General features: G+C 43.5%; 1 protein-coding gene across 1 annotated transcript in view; it reads right to left on the bottom strand.

The window, feature by feature from the left end:
* Positions 1-18,164, bottom strand: part of rasa3 (RAS p21 protein activator 3) — a 181,078-nt gene that overhangs the window by 83,072 nt on the left and 79,842 nt on the right. Inside the window, exon 2 of the mRNA XM_041199605.1 lies at positions 10,042-10,159. Coding sequence (XP_041055539.1) covers positions 10,042-10,159 — 118 coding nt within the window. The remainder of the gene's footprint in view (positions 1-10,041; positions 10,160-18,164) is intronic.

The raw sequence follows: 18,164 nt of genomic DNA, 5'->3' as shown, positions 1-18,164 counted from the left end.
ACACTGCCGACCCTGTCAGTACAATCTTCTAAACGAGGGGTTGGTAGAAATCCATTTTTGTTACAGCATTAACCTTCCTGTAATCTATGCAGAATCTGGTTGACCAATCAGATTTAGGCAATAACACTATTGGAGAACTCCAGCTGCTTTGGCTAGGATCATTTCGGTGATTATCCAGCGTATGTTGAATTTCTGCTTTCACCAGAGCCTGTTTCTCTGGTCCTAAGCGATAAGGATGTTGTTTTATAGGAGGAAATTCTCCTACATCCACATCATGCGTAGCTAAAGTTATACACCCTGGTTTATCCCTACAGATTCCTTTAAATTCTGTAAGTAACCTTACTAGATCCTTTCATTGTCCTACCTCTAAGTATGAGAATATGGTGTCTAACTGTCCTAATACTTCAGTGTTAGCTAACCGGATAGTAGGTGGTTTAATTACTTACGAACATACGAAATAGGAATTGAAGTAGGCCATTCGGCCCCTCGAGCCTGCTCCGCCATTCAATAAGATCATGGCTGATCTGATTGTGCTTCAAATTCCACATTCCTATCTACTCACCGATAGCCTTTGATTCCCTTAGAAGAATCTATCTACCTCTGCCTTAAAAATATTCAATGACCCCGCCTCCACCGCTCTCTGAGGCAGAGAGTTCCAAAGTTGCACAACCCTCAGAGAAAAAAATTCTCCTTATCTCTGTCCTATAAGGGCTGCCTCTAATTTTAAAACCATGTCCCTAGTTCTGGACTCACCCACAAAAGGAAACATCCTTTCCACATCCACCTTGTCAAGACCATTCAGGATCTTGTACACTTCAATCAAGTCACCCCTCACTCTTCTAAACTCCAGTGGAAACAAGCCCAGTCTGTCCAACCATTCCTCAAAAGACAACCCACTCATTCCAGGTATCAATCTAGTAAACCTCCTCTGAACCACCTCCAATACATTTACATCTTTCCTTAAATAAGGAGACCAAAGCTACCCACAGTAGTCAAGATGCAGTTGCACCAATGCCCTGGATAACTGAAGCATAACACCCTTACTTTTATGTTCAATTCCTCTTATAATAAAGGATAGCATTCCATTAGCCTTATTGATTACATGCTGTACCTGTATACTAACCTTTTGTGACTCATGCACTAGAACACCTGGATCCCTCTGCAGCTCGGAATTCTGCAGTCATTCTGTGCTGATGTTGATATCCTTTGCTTCTTAACATATTTCTGTTTCGTTGCACTTACTAACTGCTTTGTCATCCTTCACTGTTCTTTGTATCTTCCCCATTTACTAGGATCTATGCTTTTTTTGCACTTTCATATGCCATTTCATTTAGTTTTAGGTTGTCTCTTACCTCTTTAGCCATCCATGGCCATTTCTGGCAAGTTAGGGTTCTTTCGTCCTAGAGGAATAAACTGATTCTGGATTACATTAAATACTTTAGAAACAACCCCCACTGATCTTCTGTTGTTTAACCTATTAATGGATTTAGCGCCATTTATTGTGGGCAGTCTCTTTCTCACTGCACTAAAGCCAGCCTTACCTAAATCCGCAAGCATGACCCAGACCTCCGTGTCGTTTGCCATTTCAACACTCCACCCTGCTCTCATGACCACATGTCTGTCCTTGGCCTGCTGCAATGTTCCAGTGAAGCTCAACGCAAACTGGAGGAACAGCACCTCATCTTCTGATTAGGCACTTTACAGCCTTCCGGACTTAACATTGAGTTCAACAACTTCAGATCATGAACTCTCTCCTCCATCCCCACCCCCTTTCCAATCCCCCCTTTTCCAATTATTTATAATTTTTCTACACTATATTTTTTTTCTTTTCCCTCCTATTTTAAGATTTATTTCGATCAATTGTTTCATCTCCACCTTTTAGCCCATTTCGATCCCTTCCTCCCACCACAGCCCCCACTAGGGCCATCTGCCACTAGCTTGCTCCCCTTAGCACATCCTTTAAATAATATCACCACCGTCAACACCCCTTTGTCCTTTTGTCTATGACATCTTTGGCAGTCTCTTCTTGGTCTCCACCTTTCACTGGCTCCCTAAACCACCCCCCTCTACCAGCTTATATTTCATCTCATTTATATATGTCTTAGTTCTGATGAAGGGTCATACGGACTTGAAACGTTAACTGTGTTCCTCTCCACAGATGCTGTCAGACCTGCTGAATTTTTCCAGGTATTTTTGTTTTTGTTACCTAAATCTAGATTGGTGAACTAAGTCTCTTTCTGCCTCACTCTCACTGTCTCTTTCGTCCTCCACTGTCCTCACTACCTGACATACCTGCTCCTGCTTATCCTCCTCCCTACGATCGTATTGTTTTAACATGTTGATATGAAACAGCTGATTCTATTTCCTACAACCTGGGGTGACCACCAAATAATTTACTTTACCAACCCTCTTAATGACCTTGTATAGACCACTGAACCATGCTTTCAGAGGTTCCCCCTGTAGAGACAATAAAACTAACACTTCATACCCTGGTTGTAATGTTTGAGTCTCAGCTTGGCTTATCCGCCCATTCCTTCATCTTTGTTTGTGAAATTTTGAAATGTTCTTGAGCCACTTTGCAGGCTCCCATGAGGCATGCCTGGAACATGGACACATAGGGGAGGATCTCCCGGTCAGCAAGCGGGGGCGCGGCCCGCTCGCCAATGCGTAAAAAGACATGGGATGACGATGGGTGGAACTCCCAAAGTCAGCCCGCATAATTTCCATTTTCAGGTCAGTGGGGGCACAATTGAATCAGCTGTGTGCCTGCCGACCTGTCAACAGCCTACTGAGGCCACTTAGAAAGTACTTATCATTAATGGACTTGCCCGTTCTAACCATAGGGTTGGCTGACAGGCTGGGAGCACTGGCAGGCTTCAGAAAAAGCATGAAACCTCACCCAGTGTCACATGAGGGGACATGTCAGGGAAATCCTGATATCCTTTCGTTAATATTTTTAAATTTGGAGCCGATATCCCTGAGGCTGCACTTAGCCTCAGGGAGGTCAGTGCACTCTTTCGTGCATATGTGTGAAACAGCGCACTCCCAGCTGAGGGAATCCCACTACCCCCCTCCGCCTGCACAGGGAGCGCATAGCGCTTCTTGGCGGACATCACACTGGGCGGGCCTTAAATGGCTCGCCCACATAAAATGGCGGCGCGCCCCCGCTGCCAATCGGAGGCACGCCTACCCACTCCTGCACTTCCCCCTCCAAGGGGGGGGAAATTTTTCTCATAATCTAACATACAGGATTCATCTCTCTGTCCTAAAAACTTTTTGAGTAATTTCAGACGACCTCTTTTCTCATGTCCATAAATTAATTCAAAAGGACTAAATTCTTTATAACCTTCATATAGATTCATTTGGTGAATCTTGGGTAGCAAATAAAAGTAAGTCCAGTCCTTTCTCCCAATCGTGGGGATGTTCATGACAATATGTTCTAATCATTGTTTTGAGAGTTTGATGGTACCTTTCTAAAGATCCCGTGTCTGTGGATGATATGGTGTGGACCTTAACTGTTTTATACCCAAACTACTCATTATGGTTTGAAAAATTTTCAACCTAAAATTGGAACCTTGATCTGACTGGACCTCCATCAGTAATCCATATTGAGTAAAAACTTGGGTTAACTTCCTTATCACTATCTTAGCTGTAATTGTTCTCAAAGGGGTGGCCTCTTGAAATCAAGTTGTCATATCCATAATAGTAAGGAGACACTGGTGTCCCGCTTTCAATTTCGGTAACAGTGCCACATAGTCTACTAACATCCTACTAAATGGTCCCAAAAACTGGTATGGGAATTAAGGGTGCCGATTTGATTGTGGTTTTCCCAACATCTGTCACGTATGACACACTTTACAAAACTTCACCACGTCCTTGTGAAGACCCGGCCAGTAAAACTACCGGTTTACCTGCGCTTGAGTTTTCCGTATCCCTACATGCCCTGTCAGAGAAATTTCATGTGCTATCCATAATATCTCTTTATGATATTTGGGTGATACCACTTATGTGATAAACAACCATCCACTCCTCATCTGCTGGTCTGTGAGGAGGTCTCCACTTCCTCATTGGAATTCCTTTTATAACAGAACAACATTCTGGAACTCCCTCAGTTTCAGCTTGGGCTGATTGGACTATCTTATTTAACTTCAGATCAGCTCGTTGAGCCTCAATTAGAGAAGATTTAGCAAACATCTCTTTCGGATTATCCTAAGAAAGTTCGTAAAGAAAGTTTCAGCTAGCCAATATCTGTCTGTGGTATCACTTTGGCTTCCGATAATGGACTTTGTTTAGCCGTTCTTTCCATCATCACACACCAAGGAAAAAGTCCTGGAACCTTTTCCTGTAACTGCTCCGGCTCTTTAACCTCACTTAGGTTTTCCATAATTATCGGGGAAGCTGCTCCGGCTAAATCATTTCCCAGGAGTAAGTCAACTCCAGCTACAAGTAACTTCTGGACATCCCCTACCTGACATCAGGTCACACCAATACCATTTATTAAAACTTTGGCTTTTAATGCGCTCTCTGGAAAAGTTATGCTTATTTCCAGCAAAAGTATTTGAGTGGCTCCTGTATCTCAAAGTACGATTATAGGTTTAATTGTCTCATTTTTGGGATAAGGGGTTACTTTTCCTCCTGACAAAAATTCTTTATAACCCTCATGTTCCTTAGTCACCTCCCCCGAACTCACAGCAGTGTTCACACTCAGGACTCGCAACTGTAGTTGACGCTACAACTCGATCTGTTGTATTTTCAGTCAGGGCCCTTTTTTCTGAATTGCCTTTATGTACCCCAATAAGTCCCATGGATTTCCCACGCAACTTCCAGTAGATTGAACGAAGGTGTCCCACCTTGTTACAAACTGTCGAATCTCAATTTCACTCTCAGCATCTACAGGGCACAAGTCAGGAGTGTGATGGAATACTCCCCACTTACCTGGATGAGTGCAACTCCAACAACATTCAAGAAGCTTGACACCATCCAGGACAAAGCAGCCCATTTGATTGACACCCCTTCCACAAACATTCACTCCCTCCACCACCGACTCACAGTAGCAGCAGTGTGTACCATCTACAAGATGCACTGCAGGAATTCACCAAGGCTCCTTCGTCAGCACCTCCCAAACTCATGACTACTACCATCTAGAAGGACAAGGGCAGCAGACAGATGGGAACACCACCACCTGGAAGTTCCAATCCAAGTCACTCACCATCCTGACTTGGAAATATATCGCCGTTCCTTCACTGTCGCTGTCCAGGAACTCCCTCCCTAACAGCAATATGGGTGTACCTACACCACATGGACTGCAGCGGTTTAAGAAGGCAGCTCACCACCATTTTTTCAAGGGCAACTAGGGATGGGGGATAAATGCTGACCCAGCCAGTGAAGCCCACATCCCGTGAATGAATAAAAAAAGCACCTTCCATTCTGGCCTGAAGAGGAACATTCCCAGCTGTCCCTTCTCTCTCACTCTCCCACCTTCTATCCTTCTCACATTTGTGGAGGGCTGACAGAAAAAGGGTTTGGATTTATAGATCTACACTCATAATCATCAGGCACCTCCACTGCCTAGCTTTTTTAACGCTTTGGTCTTCAACATGGGTTCTAACTATTGGAGGAATTGAATTTTTAAATTCTTCAATGAGAATTATTTCCATTAGAGCTTCATACGTGGCATCTACCTTTAATGCCCGTATCCAACTGTCAAAATCACTTTGCTTTACCCTCTCAAATTCAATATAGGTCTGACCAGGCTGTTTCCTTACGTTTAGAAATTTCTGCCTGTCTGCCTCAGGGACCAACTCACACCCACTCAGATCAGCCTTTTTTACTGCATCATAATCCACAAACACCTCTTCTGAAATTAATGCATAAACCTCATGAGCTCTGCCCACCAACCTACACTGCAAGAGCAGTGTCCAGTTTTCTCCTGGCCACCTCATTTGCTTAGCTACTTTCTCAAATGAAATGAAAAAAATGCCTCTCCACCCCTCTTCTCAAACCTTGGTATGACTTGTACAAGTTTAAACATCGTCCCACTGGGCTCTGGGCTGGGGGTTAGTCTTTTTCTTCATCAAAACTTCCTCCAGCATCTGGGGCCTCTTTTTTTAAATTCCAGCCCTTTAAGTTGGTACTCACTTTCTCGTTCCTTCTCTCCTTCCTCCCTTGCTAACTTCTCTCTCTGGAGGTTGTGTTTTAGCATTTCCATTTCTCTCTCTTTTCCCTTTTCAAGTTTTCACATCTCTCTTTCTCTCTCTTTTTCCTTCAATTCAGCTTTTTTCAGTTCCTTTTCATGTTCGCATTCATATTGAATTTGAGAGGGTAAGGCAAAGTAATTTCGACAGTTGGATACGGGCATTAAAGGTAGATGCCATGTATGAAACTCTTGGGGAAATAATCCTTGTGGAAGAATTTAAAGATTCATTTCCTCAATATTTATAACTGAATCCTAGCTAACTATAGCTGTGATACACCAATTTCAGGTGTCTCCTCTTTTAATTCTAAACACTGGATAAGTACTTTAATCACATCCTCCTTATGAAATCCTGCTTTTATTTCTACCTTCACTTTATCTGCTAACTCTTGGTTTAGCTTTAGTCAAGGATTTCAAATTATCCTGTTACATCTTCTACTCCCAGAAGAGTCCTAGCAACTTCCAAAGCCATTTTGTTTTACTAATATATAAAGAAACCTGGTTCTGACTTTTTATCCTTTACCAATTAGTATTAATCCGCGCCCAATCACCCGCTGTCCGCTTTTCAAAATCCCACAAGAGCCCCCAATGTATGTTACAGCCAGGATGGGAGGAGTGCACGGTTTCTCTAGACCCACTACTCCACAGGTCGCACCATGAACGTAAATGTTTAAAATCACTCGCCAAAATGGCCAATTGTTTACCTTCGCTACTGCTAGACTCAGAACAAAATAAACTTTAACCAGGCTTCTTTCAATAAACTCAGAATAGTTGACTTATTATGAAACAAAACTTCTTTTTTGAAACAAGTTGAAAAATTAGTTAACATACAATTTGTAATCTGGAAGTGTAACGATTTATCCCTTTTAAATCCCAACACGCACCCATTCACGCACATAGAACATGTGACGAGACAAATAAGGACTCTGCAGAGGTTGACATAAAGGAGCACTTCATGAAAAAGCATAAAGTTCAAAAAGGTCTTAATGCTTCTGCATGCGAAGATGGATCGCTGGTCACATTAGTTTGGAAGTCCTTTCCAAAGGATATTCAGGGAAACACTGTCTTTGTTAACTCTTGCTTGTTGCAGCTTTGCAGGCTTTCAAATACGGATGAGTTATTCTGAGATGAAGTGTTACCCTGAGATGAGAATTTTCTAGCTGAAGCTGAACATTTAATCTGGACTGCAAGCAATACAGGGAGAGACAGAGGAAGAGAGAGAGAGAGGTGCAAACTTCTTTCAGAGTTTGCTCCAAAGACACACACACACTGTTCAAAAAACATGTGCAGATAGAATGTCTCCCAGGCCAGGTATTTTTCAGCTAATCAGCAGAAACCCCAGCTGTTTTTTTAAATTTTAACTCAAGTAAACAAAATAACTCTTATCGCCCCATGTGCCTTGCTGGTCACTTAGCTGAAGTCACGTAATTTTTTTTTCAAAAAAGCAGCTGGCTCACAGACCAAAGTGCATTTGTAGACTTTTCAAAAAAAACCTCGTGTCCAAATAATTCAATGTCCTTCCAATTTTTTTTAAAAGCATATAGTTCTTGGAGATATGGATTTCTAACATTTATCAACAGCACTTTTCTGAATGCTACAAGTTGTGACTCAGAGGGCAACCCTCTCATCTCTGATTCAGAAAGTTGTAGGTTCGAATCTCAGTCCGGAGACTTGAGTACAAAATCCAGGGTGACACTCTTTCTTATGAGACATTAAACCCATGCTCCATCTGCCCTCTCAGCTGGACGGAAAAGATCCCAAGGGGCTATAGGAAGAAGAATACTATCCTGGTTAGTAGTTCTCCCTCTGCCAATATCTGGTCATTATCATATCACAACAGTGACCATACTTCAACTGCATTTCAATAGCTTTTAAAGTACTTTGAGACATCCTGAGTTTGTGAAAGGCAATTTTTTAACCGTGCCTACGAAAGATCTGAAAAGATTTGTGCTTTTCCAACCATTGTAACAGAGGGAAAGTGATGCAGACTGCCCAAACTATGCACATGAGTTTCCCATACATCACACCAAGTTCTGCATGGGGAGACCTAATCAGCGGAATCAATCACAACAACCATGGATTTAATTGCATCGGGCTATTAATCAGGTAAAACCAAAGATTTAAAATGCTGAACCTCACAAATGTTTGAACAGCCAAAACTGTATAATACACACTGTGTGCAGGTTACTTATCAAATGTGAAAGCACTGGCACAACGAAGTTTAATAGTGAAACCACATTAATCTTAAGTATCAACAGTTGTTTCCGATGTAAATATGCAAACAGGGCAAAGACATTACACGGGTGATAATCTCAGCCCTGAAAGCTCAGTTTATGATCCACTGATACTTCATCAATGTCACCGAACTGAAACCAGTCTGAGTTCACTTCTTAGCTGGGACAGAGATTGTATCATATAGAAGATAAGTGGATTTACAGTTAACATACGTGTGGTCTACGTGATCACCCGAAGCAGTCAGAGAGGATTTTCTCAGTTTTGTTCCTGCTGTATGAGCAAAGATTTCCTCCAGTTAAATACACTGTAACCTTTCCAATCCGGAGATTTACTGTTCACACCAGTTGTCCGGGAATGGCCTGAGCAGACCCTCAATGTAATTGGCATCATTTTAGTACTGTACTTTGGGAGTGGAAACATGGAAGATAGTAGCATAAAAATAAAATGCTGCAAATGCTGGAAATCTGAAACAAAAGCAGAAAATGCTGGAAAAACTCAGCAGGTCTAACAGCGTCTGTGGAGACAAAAACAGAGTTACCGTTTCGAGTCCGTTCTTCTCTTTAGCTCTGAAGAAGAGTCATACGGACTCGAAACATTAACTCTGTTTCTCTCTCCACAGATGCTGTTAGACCTGCTGAGTTTTTCCTGCATTTTCTGTTTCTGTTTCACGTGGATAAGTAAAACAATATTTCATACTGCTTCATAATGTTTTATCACTGTTTTATATTTCAGCTGAATATTTACATCCATGTTGCTCTCTAGTTCACATACTTGTGATTCAGCATTCCAAACTCCAGAAAATTCCAAAATCCAGAAATGCCTTGGTCCTAAGCATTCCTGACTGGAAAAGTTGTACTGCTTTGGGTAGAACAAAACCATTGTTTTCAGGCCCCATTACAAAATTCATTGCCTGATCACCAACTCTATCTCTCTCCCAGGCAACTGTCTGAGGCTGAACCAGACTGATCAGAACCTTAGTGTCATATTTGATTCTGGGATGCGTTTCTGACCACATATCCATGCTATCGCTAAAACCGCTTCTTTTCACCTCTGTTACATCATCCCATCCCTGCCCCTGTCTCAGCTCATCTGCTGCTGAAACCCTCATCCGTGTCCTTGTTACCTCCAGACTCCACTATTCCAGTGCATTCCGGGCTGGTCTCCCACATTCCACCCTCTGTGAACTTGAGGTCATCCAAAACTCAGCTGCCTGTCTCTTCACTCAAAGCAAATCCTGTTTTCCCAATCATCCTTGTGTTAACTGACCCACATTGGCTCCCAGTCGATCAGCACCTTGAATTTAAAATTCTCATCTTTATTTTCAAATCCCTCCATGGCCTGGCCCCTTCCTGTCTCTGGAACCTCCTCCAGACCCACAGCCCTCCGAGATGTCTTCCTTCCTCTAATTCTGAGGAGATAACTAAAATAGAGATGGATGAGGCCATGAAAAAGTCCATCAACAGCAACCAGCAGCTTCGGAAAGAGAGAATTATCTGAGAAAATGTAGTTACGCTATTCTGATCATTATTTTACACTGATGCTGGAATATTTTAATTTCAGTAACCGAACAATTAAAAGTGAAAATTAAAATTCAGTAGAGTAAAAGCATGTACCATAAGGATTTCTCCACTATTTTGGTCCTAAACACCTCTTCTTGATCCAGATTGACAGTACAGTAGCAATCCCTCATCTTATTTGGTCCTGGATAGGGAGGCATGTTTTTTGCTTCTCCTGCAAGGCAAGAAGACAGGGCATATAAATGGCATTGGAGTCAAAAACAAGAGCAACCTGGTCTCTACTGAACGTTACATGGAGATCCCAGACTCTGATGCAGATGAGAAAATGCCAAATTACCACCGCTGTTTCCTCTCTGTCCCATAACACAACCCACAATACAAACTCTCATAAGCAAAGTTACCATTGGGCATTGGCAGGAGGTCTGCCTTTCTTCGAGAGCCAGGCCATCAGGGTTCAATTTAATCTGGAATTTATTAACAATTTGCATATATCTGGTGACTACCAAGCAACATCACAGCAGCAATTATCAGACTAAATTTGACATTGAAAGAGCCATTAGGACAGGCAATCAAAAGCTCAGTCAAAGAGCTGGGTAATAAAGAGAAGACTGGCTGGGAAGTGGAGATGTTTAGGAAGGGGATTCCAGAGTTCAGGGCCCAGGCAGCTGAAGGCACAACCGCTAATGGTACAGCCATAGAAATCAAGGGGTGCATAAAAGGCCTTAATTGGAGGAGCTCAGAGAGCGCGGTTGGGTTGTAGAGCAACCCATATCAGGGGGAGTATGGGAGGTATGAGCACGTCAGGCAATTCTTTTGTAGTCAGTTAGGAGTTTGGCGACTGAACTTGTGAGAAACTAAAGTGGGTGGAAAAGAAATGTAAATAAAATCTCTCACACACACACACAGCCTAGAGCTTACAGGCATATACAGTGAACTCATTAAAGTACTTTTAAACGCTGTGGTTATTTTGCTAGCTATTTGGGTTAGTGAGTGCCACTCCCCAAATATATGATATTACCATGAAGCCTGCTTGATGCTCTGTAAAGAAATTACGCCCATAGCAGACATTTCTAAAGGCTCCCCAAAGAGAACTACCCTTCAACTCTTCTCAATCTGAACACCTGGGTTCGCTCTCTGGCTCATTGGCTTTTTACCTTGAACCGGGGACTCGCTCTGCAGCATGAGGAATACATGACACCAACAGAGCTAAGAAAATCTAGAGGGACTCCACTACAGTTGGAGCCTCCACCACCAACGGCCAAGGGGAAAAATCTATAAGACTGAGAGATAGAAAGGCTAGAGAAAGGAAGAGAGTGAGAGAGAAGTGAAAGGAAGAAGCAAAGAGAAAGAAAAAGAGATAGGGAGAGACAGAAAAGAGATGGAGAGAAAGAGAAACAGACAGAAAGAGACAGAGGGAGAAAGATTGCCCCCAAATACAGGCACAGGGATGGTGAACCTCAATACAGCTTGCTCATTTGAATGACCTCTGCATACAGTGCTACTTGCGCTATCGATTGGCTGGATGCAGCATCAGAGGGCCAATCATGAATGCCTTGCACAGCTAGTCTTCACTGCTCAAAGTTAGCCTGCACCTCTTACAATGGCTGGAGCAGGTGCTGAGAGTCATCATTCAACAGAACCTCACCTGGGAAAGAATGACACAACAGTGGGGGAGAGGGGGCTCCAAGGTTGTACTGGAGGCCTTGCTGAAAGCGAGATGTTCAGTATCTACAAGTGGGAAGGAGGCCGGTCATATACACAGTCAAATAGCAACGGGAGCAGATAGCCCTGGTTCATGCTAGGAGTCAGCTCTGAGGACCTGAATACACTGCTGCAAGAAGGCCAGCATTTATTGCCCATCCCTAATTGCCCTTCTTCAGAGGGCATTTAAGAGTCAATCACATTGCTGTGGGTCTGGAGTCACATATAGGCCAGACCGGGTGAGGGCAGCAGATTTCCTTCCCTAAAGGACATTAGTGAATCAGATGGATTTTTACAACAATCAACAATGGTTTTATGGCCATCATTGGACTATTAACTCCAGATTTTTATTGAATTCAAATTCCACAATCTGCTGTGGCAGGATTCGAACCCAGATCCCCAGAGCGTTACCCTGGGTCTCTGGATTACTAGTCCAGCGACTATACCATAATGCCATCATTATGCCACTCCAGCAGTACACCCCTGCTGTTGCCTGTCAGCCAGCCCAGACTGCTGCCACCCACACTGAGATGATGCAGTCTGAAACCAGGCCTCCTAGGGGCAGAGCTGCTCGAGGTCCATCCTGCAAGACCATCTGCAGCTTCCTTCACTGAGAACCAGCAGCCTTCCACCAGCCTTGCTGCAACCACTGGGGTAGCATTGCATAGCAGCATGAAGACAGATGGAAGACAGGCACTAAGGGGATGCACAAAGGTGATTAGTGAACTGATGTATGCAATATAGCATGGGTTCATTTATAAATTTTGCTTGGAATGTTTATTTTCTGGTGGCTTTTATTTTTACATTGTGGTCAATCAGATTCTGTGATGGTCAGTTCTAGCCTGGAAGGAGCCAGAGACAGAAAGGTTCGTGGCCACAGTCACCTTTGCAGTCACTGGCAATGCAATCCTCTTTCTGCTCTGAGGCTGCAGCAGATGACAGATCTCAGTGAGGACATCCTTACTGCAGCGCAGGCACCTGACACACTGTCCCTCACTGAGGTTCAGCTAGGGGAATTGCTTCCTTAAAGCTCTGGGTGGATACGGCCTCCCTTCTAAGAACCTTCCTCCTCCTCCCTCAGCAGCCTGTCCTGCTTTGTGTGGCCTCTGTTCATTCTCCAAGTCATGCTGTATTGAAAGGGGAATGCCTGCTAGTGTACACATATCTGGGAACTACTGATTTGTCCAGAAGCTTTGAAGTCAGCAAAAAACTTCTTCAGCACCTTCCAAACCACTCCCTGGTGACTTTTGTAACTTGTGCTGATTGCATATTCAGCTGTGGAAGGCTAAGAGAAGGCATTGGCTGGAGTGTTCAACACCAAAATGACAGCGCCGGTGTTAAGTCACTAATGGCACGATCTGCCTGCTACACAGACACCAGGTGAATGGTCACTGCCCGCGCTAATGCCTGTTAACTGTTGATTATGTTGTTAAAGATACACAAGTGATGGGCATTGTTTGATAAAGGACAAGAACACATAAAAAGAGAGTCAGCTAGAACACTGGGTTAACAGTTAGGAGGCAAAGATCTGTAATGCTGCATCCTGTGACTAAACCTACAAACAAGGGAAAGATCTGTGTCTTGTTTCATACCTCATCATCTGGCTTGAGTTCATTTAACAATGCCTACAACAACATGGCGTCCAATGCAATTCATCCCACAAGAGAGTGTGTGTGTGTGTGTGTGTGTGTGTGTGTGTGTGTGTGTGTGCAGGCACATGTGTATGCGTGTGCATGTGCGTGCATGTGTATGTGTGCATGCACGTGCGTGTACGCGCACTTATGTTTGTGCGTGTATGTGCACGTGTATGCGCATGTGTGTTCGTGAATGCATACATGCACGCATGTGTGTGTACACGTGTCTGTGCGTGCATATGTTTGTGTGTGTATGCATGTGTGTGTGTGTGTTTGTGTATGTGTGCGTTTGTGTGTGCCACTGAGGATGCCATTTTGGAACTCTAAGGGCACTTGTAGCTCCCAAAATAGTGTTGTCTTACCCAGAGAGAGAGAGAGAGAGAGAGAAAAAGAGTGCGAGAGAGAGAGAGAGAGAGGAAACAGAGATAGGACCTAAAGCTCCAGGAGCTACAGATTCCTTTCTTAAAATTCCACCTTTCCAGTTTCTGAATGCTTGAGTTACAACAAGAATCAGGTTACATATCAAGTTGGCCAAGTATCAACTACATGTGTCCCAATTTCAGAATAAAAGATCCCCAGTTTGAGCTCTATATGAGGATTCAGCAGTCAAAGAGCCAAATCTCAACGCTGATTGTGGTTTCGTTCAAGGAGATACCCAAGTTACATGCTGGTGAAACCTATCAGGCCCTTTGCAAGTTTCTCAATCTCATTAAAAGAGGTGTTTCACTTTTGGGAGACCAAGTGTTTGTGAATATCACATCCCACAGGCAAGCCTGCTTGCCACATCAGAAATCGGAACTATGGCCAGAGCAGAACCAATCACAGACAATGGTGTAGAAGCAGAGATTTAACAGAACAGCTGACGAAACAACTCCTGACCTCAAGATTTGCCCGGAGAATTGGGTACAATTCAATGGCGGTTGAAAATAAACAAGAATGAAAGACAAGGACAAAGAGGCCATTGATGGAGTTCACAAGGACCTTGACTCTGGTCTAATGATGTGGCATGAAGACTTGTATAAGCATAGTCTCTGCACTTAAGTTGACATACACGACTTGTTTAACCATTCGCTCTATGACTTGCAGTAGAAATGCTAGTTATTTAGGCTTCCTTCAGTGAAATGCGGACTGGGTGTTCACTTCTAGTGCATGAAAGGCAAGCCCCTGGGTGAATCCCAGCATTTAAATTAATGGCATACCTCCTGTTTGAATAGTTGACGTTAATCTTTACAATCTGATAAATTACATGTAATGGGAAAGTAACAAAGATACAGTCAGCACTTGGAAGAATCCCACAACAGAAGCAAAAGTGAGTCTGAGGGGCATGTGCCAGATACTGCACTCCAATACGAACAGACCATGGAAAGACCATGAATGATGTGCCGTAGCTGGTGCTCCAAAAATGATGGAACATTGACCTCCAAAGCAAATCCCCTAAAAAACGATTTGATACAGAGTGAAACTCAGTGTTAAACTGAACCAAAGAAAGAAAAAGGACTTTGAATCTTCATATCAATGAAAGAAACTTTATCATAGAATGATACAGCAGAATGTTCCAATTGTTCTGTCAAGTCTCAATGACCTTCTCCACATGACGAAGTTGTTTGTGTCAGAACATTAAGAGGTAATCAGAGCAGAAAATCCTGCAAATTCTCAGCAGGTCAGGCAGCATCTGTGGATAGAGAGACAGAGTTAACGTTTCAAGACGATGACAGAAGGGGGCAAATTTAAACAGCCCTGATTTCTTCTCTCATCGTCCGTCCATAAACAGATTTGAAAACGGTGGCGTTTTCCCATGCTTTCTGTTTTGGGGTCATCCAATTTCTATCCATAACCCCAGCAAACTTGAGTTAGGCTGAACTCAAAGGGTTGGTTTATTTGCACAGACTCAAAACATAGGAGTGGGGGGCAACATTGTCTCCTTTTGTATTCATACAATAAAGGATGGATAGAGAAAAGAAAGACAGAGGCAACAGAGAAAAGAAATATTGTTTCACATGGGCTCTAGAGTCCAGAATCAAATTCCAATGAGGTATTCCTTCACAGAGGTCGGCGGGTTGAAAACCGATGCTGGATAATTCACTTTTCCAGTGGTGTTGACTTCACACAATGAGATAGGCCTGCAGAGAAGAATCAATCTTGCAGGTAGTCATAGAGAATTTCCAGTAGAAGCAGTGTAGATGGGGCCAGGTGTCCAATCTGGGCCAGAGCTCCTTGTCTGTGATGTTACAAGTTAGATGGTAAAATGGCAGACTGACTTTGCAGTTCCACAAGGCAATATTACTGGTGCCAACAGCCAGGGGTTCATGTCACATGGCTCCCACCACTCCACTCTGGTTTTGACAAGGGGTATGTATCCCTCATCTGGGTTCCCGAGATTGCTAAATGTCTCAACCATTAAGAATTGAAAGGAAGGTTGAACAGCCTTTGTCCTAGCAGATAAGCAGACTCCAGTTGACCGGCCTGGATTATGAAGTGCCGATGGCCTTTGTAGGGCTCCTTTTGAATTTGGTCTGTGCAGTCCACAATGCATCATTAGGGTCTCTTCAGGGATAACGAGGTGCAAGTTTCTCCGATACTGCCAGATAGCTCCTTTTGTTTTAGGGTCACAGACAGACATAGATTCAGCCATTTTAAAAGGTCTTTGTCCAGTTTTAAATTTTTAGAGACAGCAATGAGCATATCTCTATATATTTTATAAATAATATACAGCGCAAGGTCTTTGTCCTTCACCTTTCATCAGAGCAGACAAGGAAAGCAGGGCATTGACCTGAGACATTAACTCTGTTTCTCATTCCACAGATGCTATCAGACCTTCTGAGTATTTCCAGCAATTTTTTTGTTTTTGTTTCAGATTTCTAGCATCTGCAGTATTTTGCTGAGATAATCAGGTATTAGTGGCAACAATTATAAAAGGATAGGGCAGACTAGATACATGCAGACTTTCCCTGGATCTAGAATGATGGAACATCGATATTAGGACAGGGAGCCAAGGGAAGCTCTATTTCATGCAGTTTTGAGGCTGTGAAATTCATAACTAGGATTCGTGACTGAAGCAGAGGCTATTTCAGCATTTAATGATAGGTTGAATAGATGGTTGAAGAAAAAAAGGAGTTAAAGAAACATGTGAACAGAGATAGATTTGGATACTGCTGTTGAGGAACATGAACATTAACTACATTAAATTGAGCAGGCCATTTCTGTACTGTAATTCTATCTAACAGCGAGAGCATGTGGGACCAAGTGCAATAAATCTGAAACAGTTCCAAGAGGCACACTTCAGCCATTGGGAGGAGAGTGTGTGGAATCTGTGAAAGTACAGAGCAAGACCCCACATTCCTGAGATCCCTCTTGGATGTCTGGAGCATGGTCTTTGGATCATGTCTTCATAGGTCATCCCAAGTTGAACAAAAGAATGTCGTAAAATGTCCCAAGGTGCTTCACAGGGATGATTATCAGGCAAATATTGACACTGAACCACGCAAAGAAACATCAGGACTGGACTAGTAATCCAGAGGCCCAGGCTAAAGCTCTGGGTTCAAATCTCACCCCGGCAGCTGGTGGGATTTAAATTTAAATAATAAATCTGGAATTGAAATCTAGTCTCAGTAGAGGTGACCATGGGGTGAATTTTCTCCCCATCGGACGGGCAGAGCTGATCACTGCCTGCCATCGGCTGTGCACCCCCATTTTGCATGGGCAGGCCAATTAAGGCCCAGCCAATGTGATGCACACCCGGAAGCGCTGAGCACTCCCTGTGCGGGCAGGGAGGGAGGAGGGTGAGTCGGGGCCTGCACTCTTTTGGGAGTGCACGCGGAAGAGCGCAGAAATCTCCCTGAGGCAGCTCCGTGCCTCAAGGAGATTAATTTAATAATAAAACATTGTAAAAAAGAAAAAAAAAACTCAGACATGTCCCCCCTCTCATGTGACAGTGCCCCATGAGCTGAGACATGTTTACGTATTTTAATCAAAATTTATTTAATTCAAAATCCCTTCACGAAACCTCCTCCCGCCCGTGGATGAGGTTCCATGAAAAACGTGAAGGCCGCCTGTGCTCTTCGCCTGGCCAACAACCTTAAGGTTGGACAGGCAGCTTTCTCAGTTGGGTCAATTGTTTTACTAATGGCCTTAACAGGCCTTGTACAGGTCAGCGGGCGCGCAGCCGACTCCGGTGCACGCCCGCCGAACTGAAGATTGGAATGACGCATAGTGACATCGGGACACACGCCTGACATCACCGCCCGTCATTTTACGGGGTCCCCCTAGGCGCTGAACAAGAGATTCAGGCCCATGAGACCCTTGTTCATTGTCGTAAAAAACCATCAGGTTCACTAATGTCCTTTAGGGAAGGAAATCTGCTGTCCTTACCTGGTCTGGGCCTACATGTGACTCCAGACCCACAGCAATGTGGCTGACTCTGAACTGCCCCCTGAAATGGCCCTCGCAAGCCACTCAGGTCAAGGTAATTAGGGATGGGCAACAAATGCTGGTCTTGCCAGCAACACCCACATCCCATGAAAGAATAAATTAAAAAATAATCTGGACAGGTGACAAAAGCTTGATGGAAATCAGCAGTCATTCACTCCTTGACATGGAAACCTAAGCATGCACAATTCTTTCTGGAATTTACACGAAGATCTGCACTGGACAGAAAGGTTTCCACCCGTTTCAACTCAGATACATAAACCCCGAAAATTTACTAACCAATATTTTCACCAAAAAGTGCGTGACTTTAACAACCAAAAGCATATGTGGGTCACTCGGAACATTAACCCCACCTAACAGCACAGAGAAAGAGGGGAATGAGCGCAGGCAATTTCAAAAATCAAAATCTAATCTTCAACATTAAGGCAAAATAGTTGGATTCGCTTCAAAGCTACTTTG

The sequence above is a fragment of the Carcharodon carcharias genome, chromosome 11, assembly GCF_017639515.1.
Source record: "Carcharodon carcharias isolate sCarCar2 chromosome 11, sCarCar2.pri, whole genome shotgun sequence".
Lineage (NCBI taxonomy): Eukaryota > Metazoa > Chordata > Chondrichthyes > Lamniformes > Lamnidae > Carcharodon > Carcharodon carcharias.
This window is presented reverse-complemented; position numbering and strand designations above follow the sequence as displayed.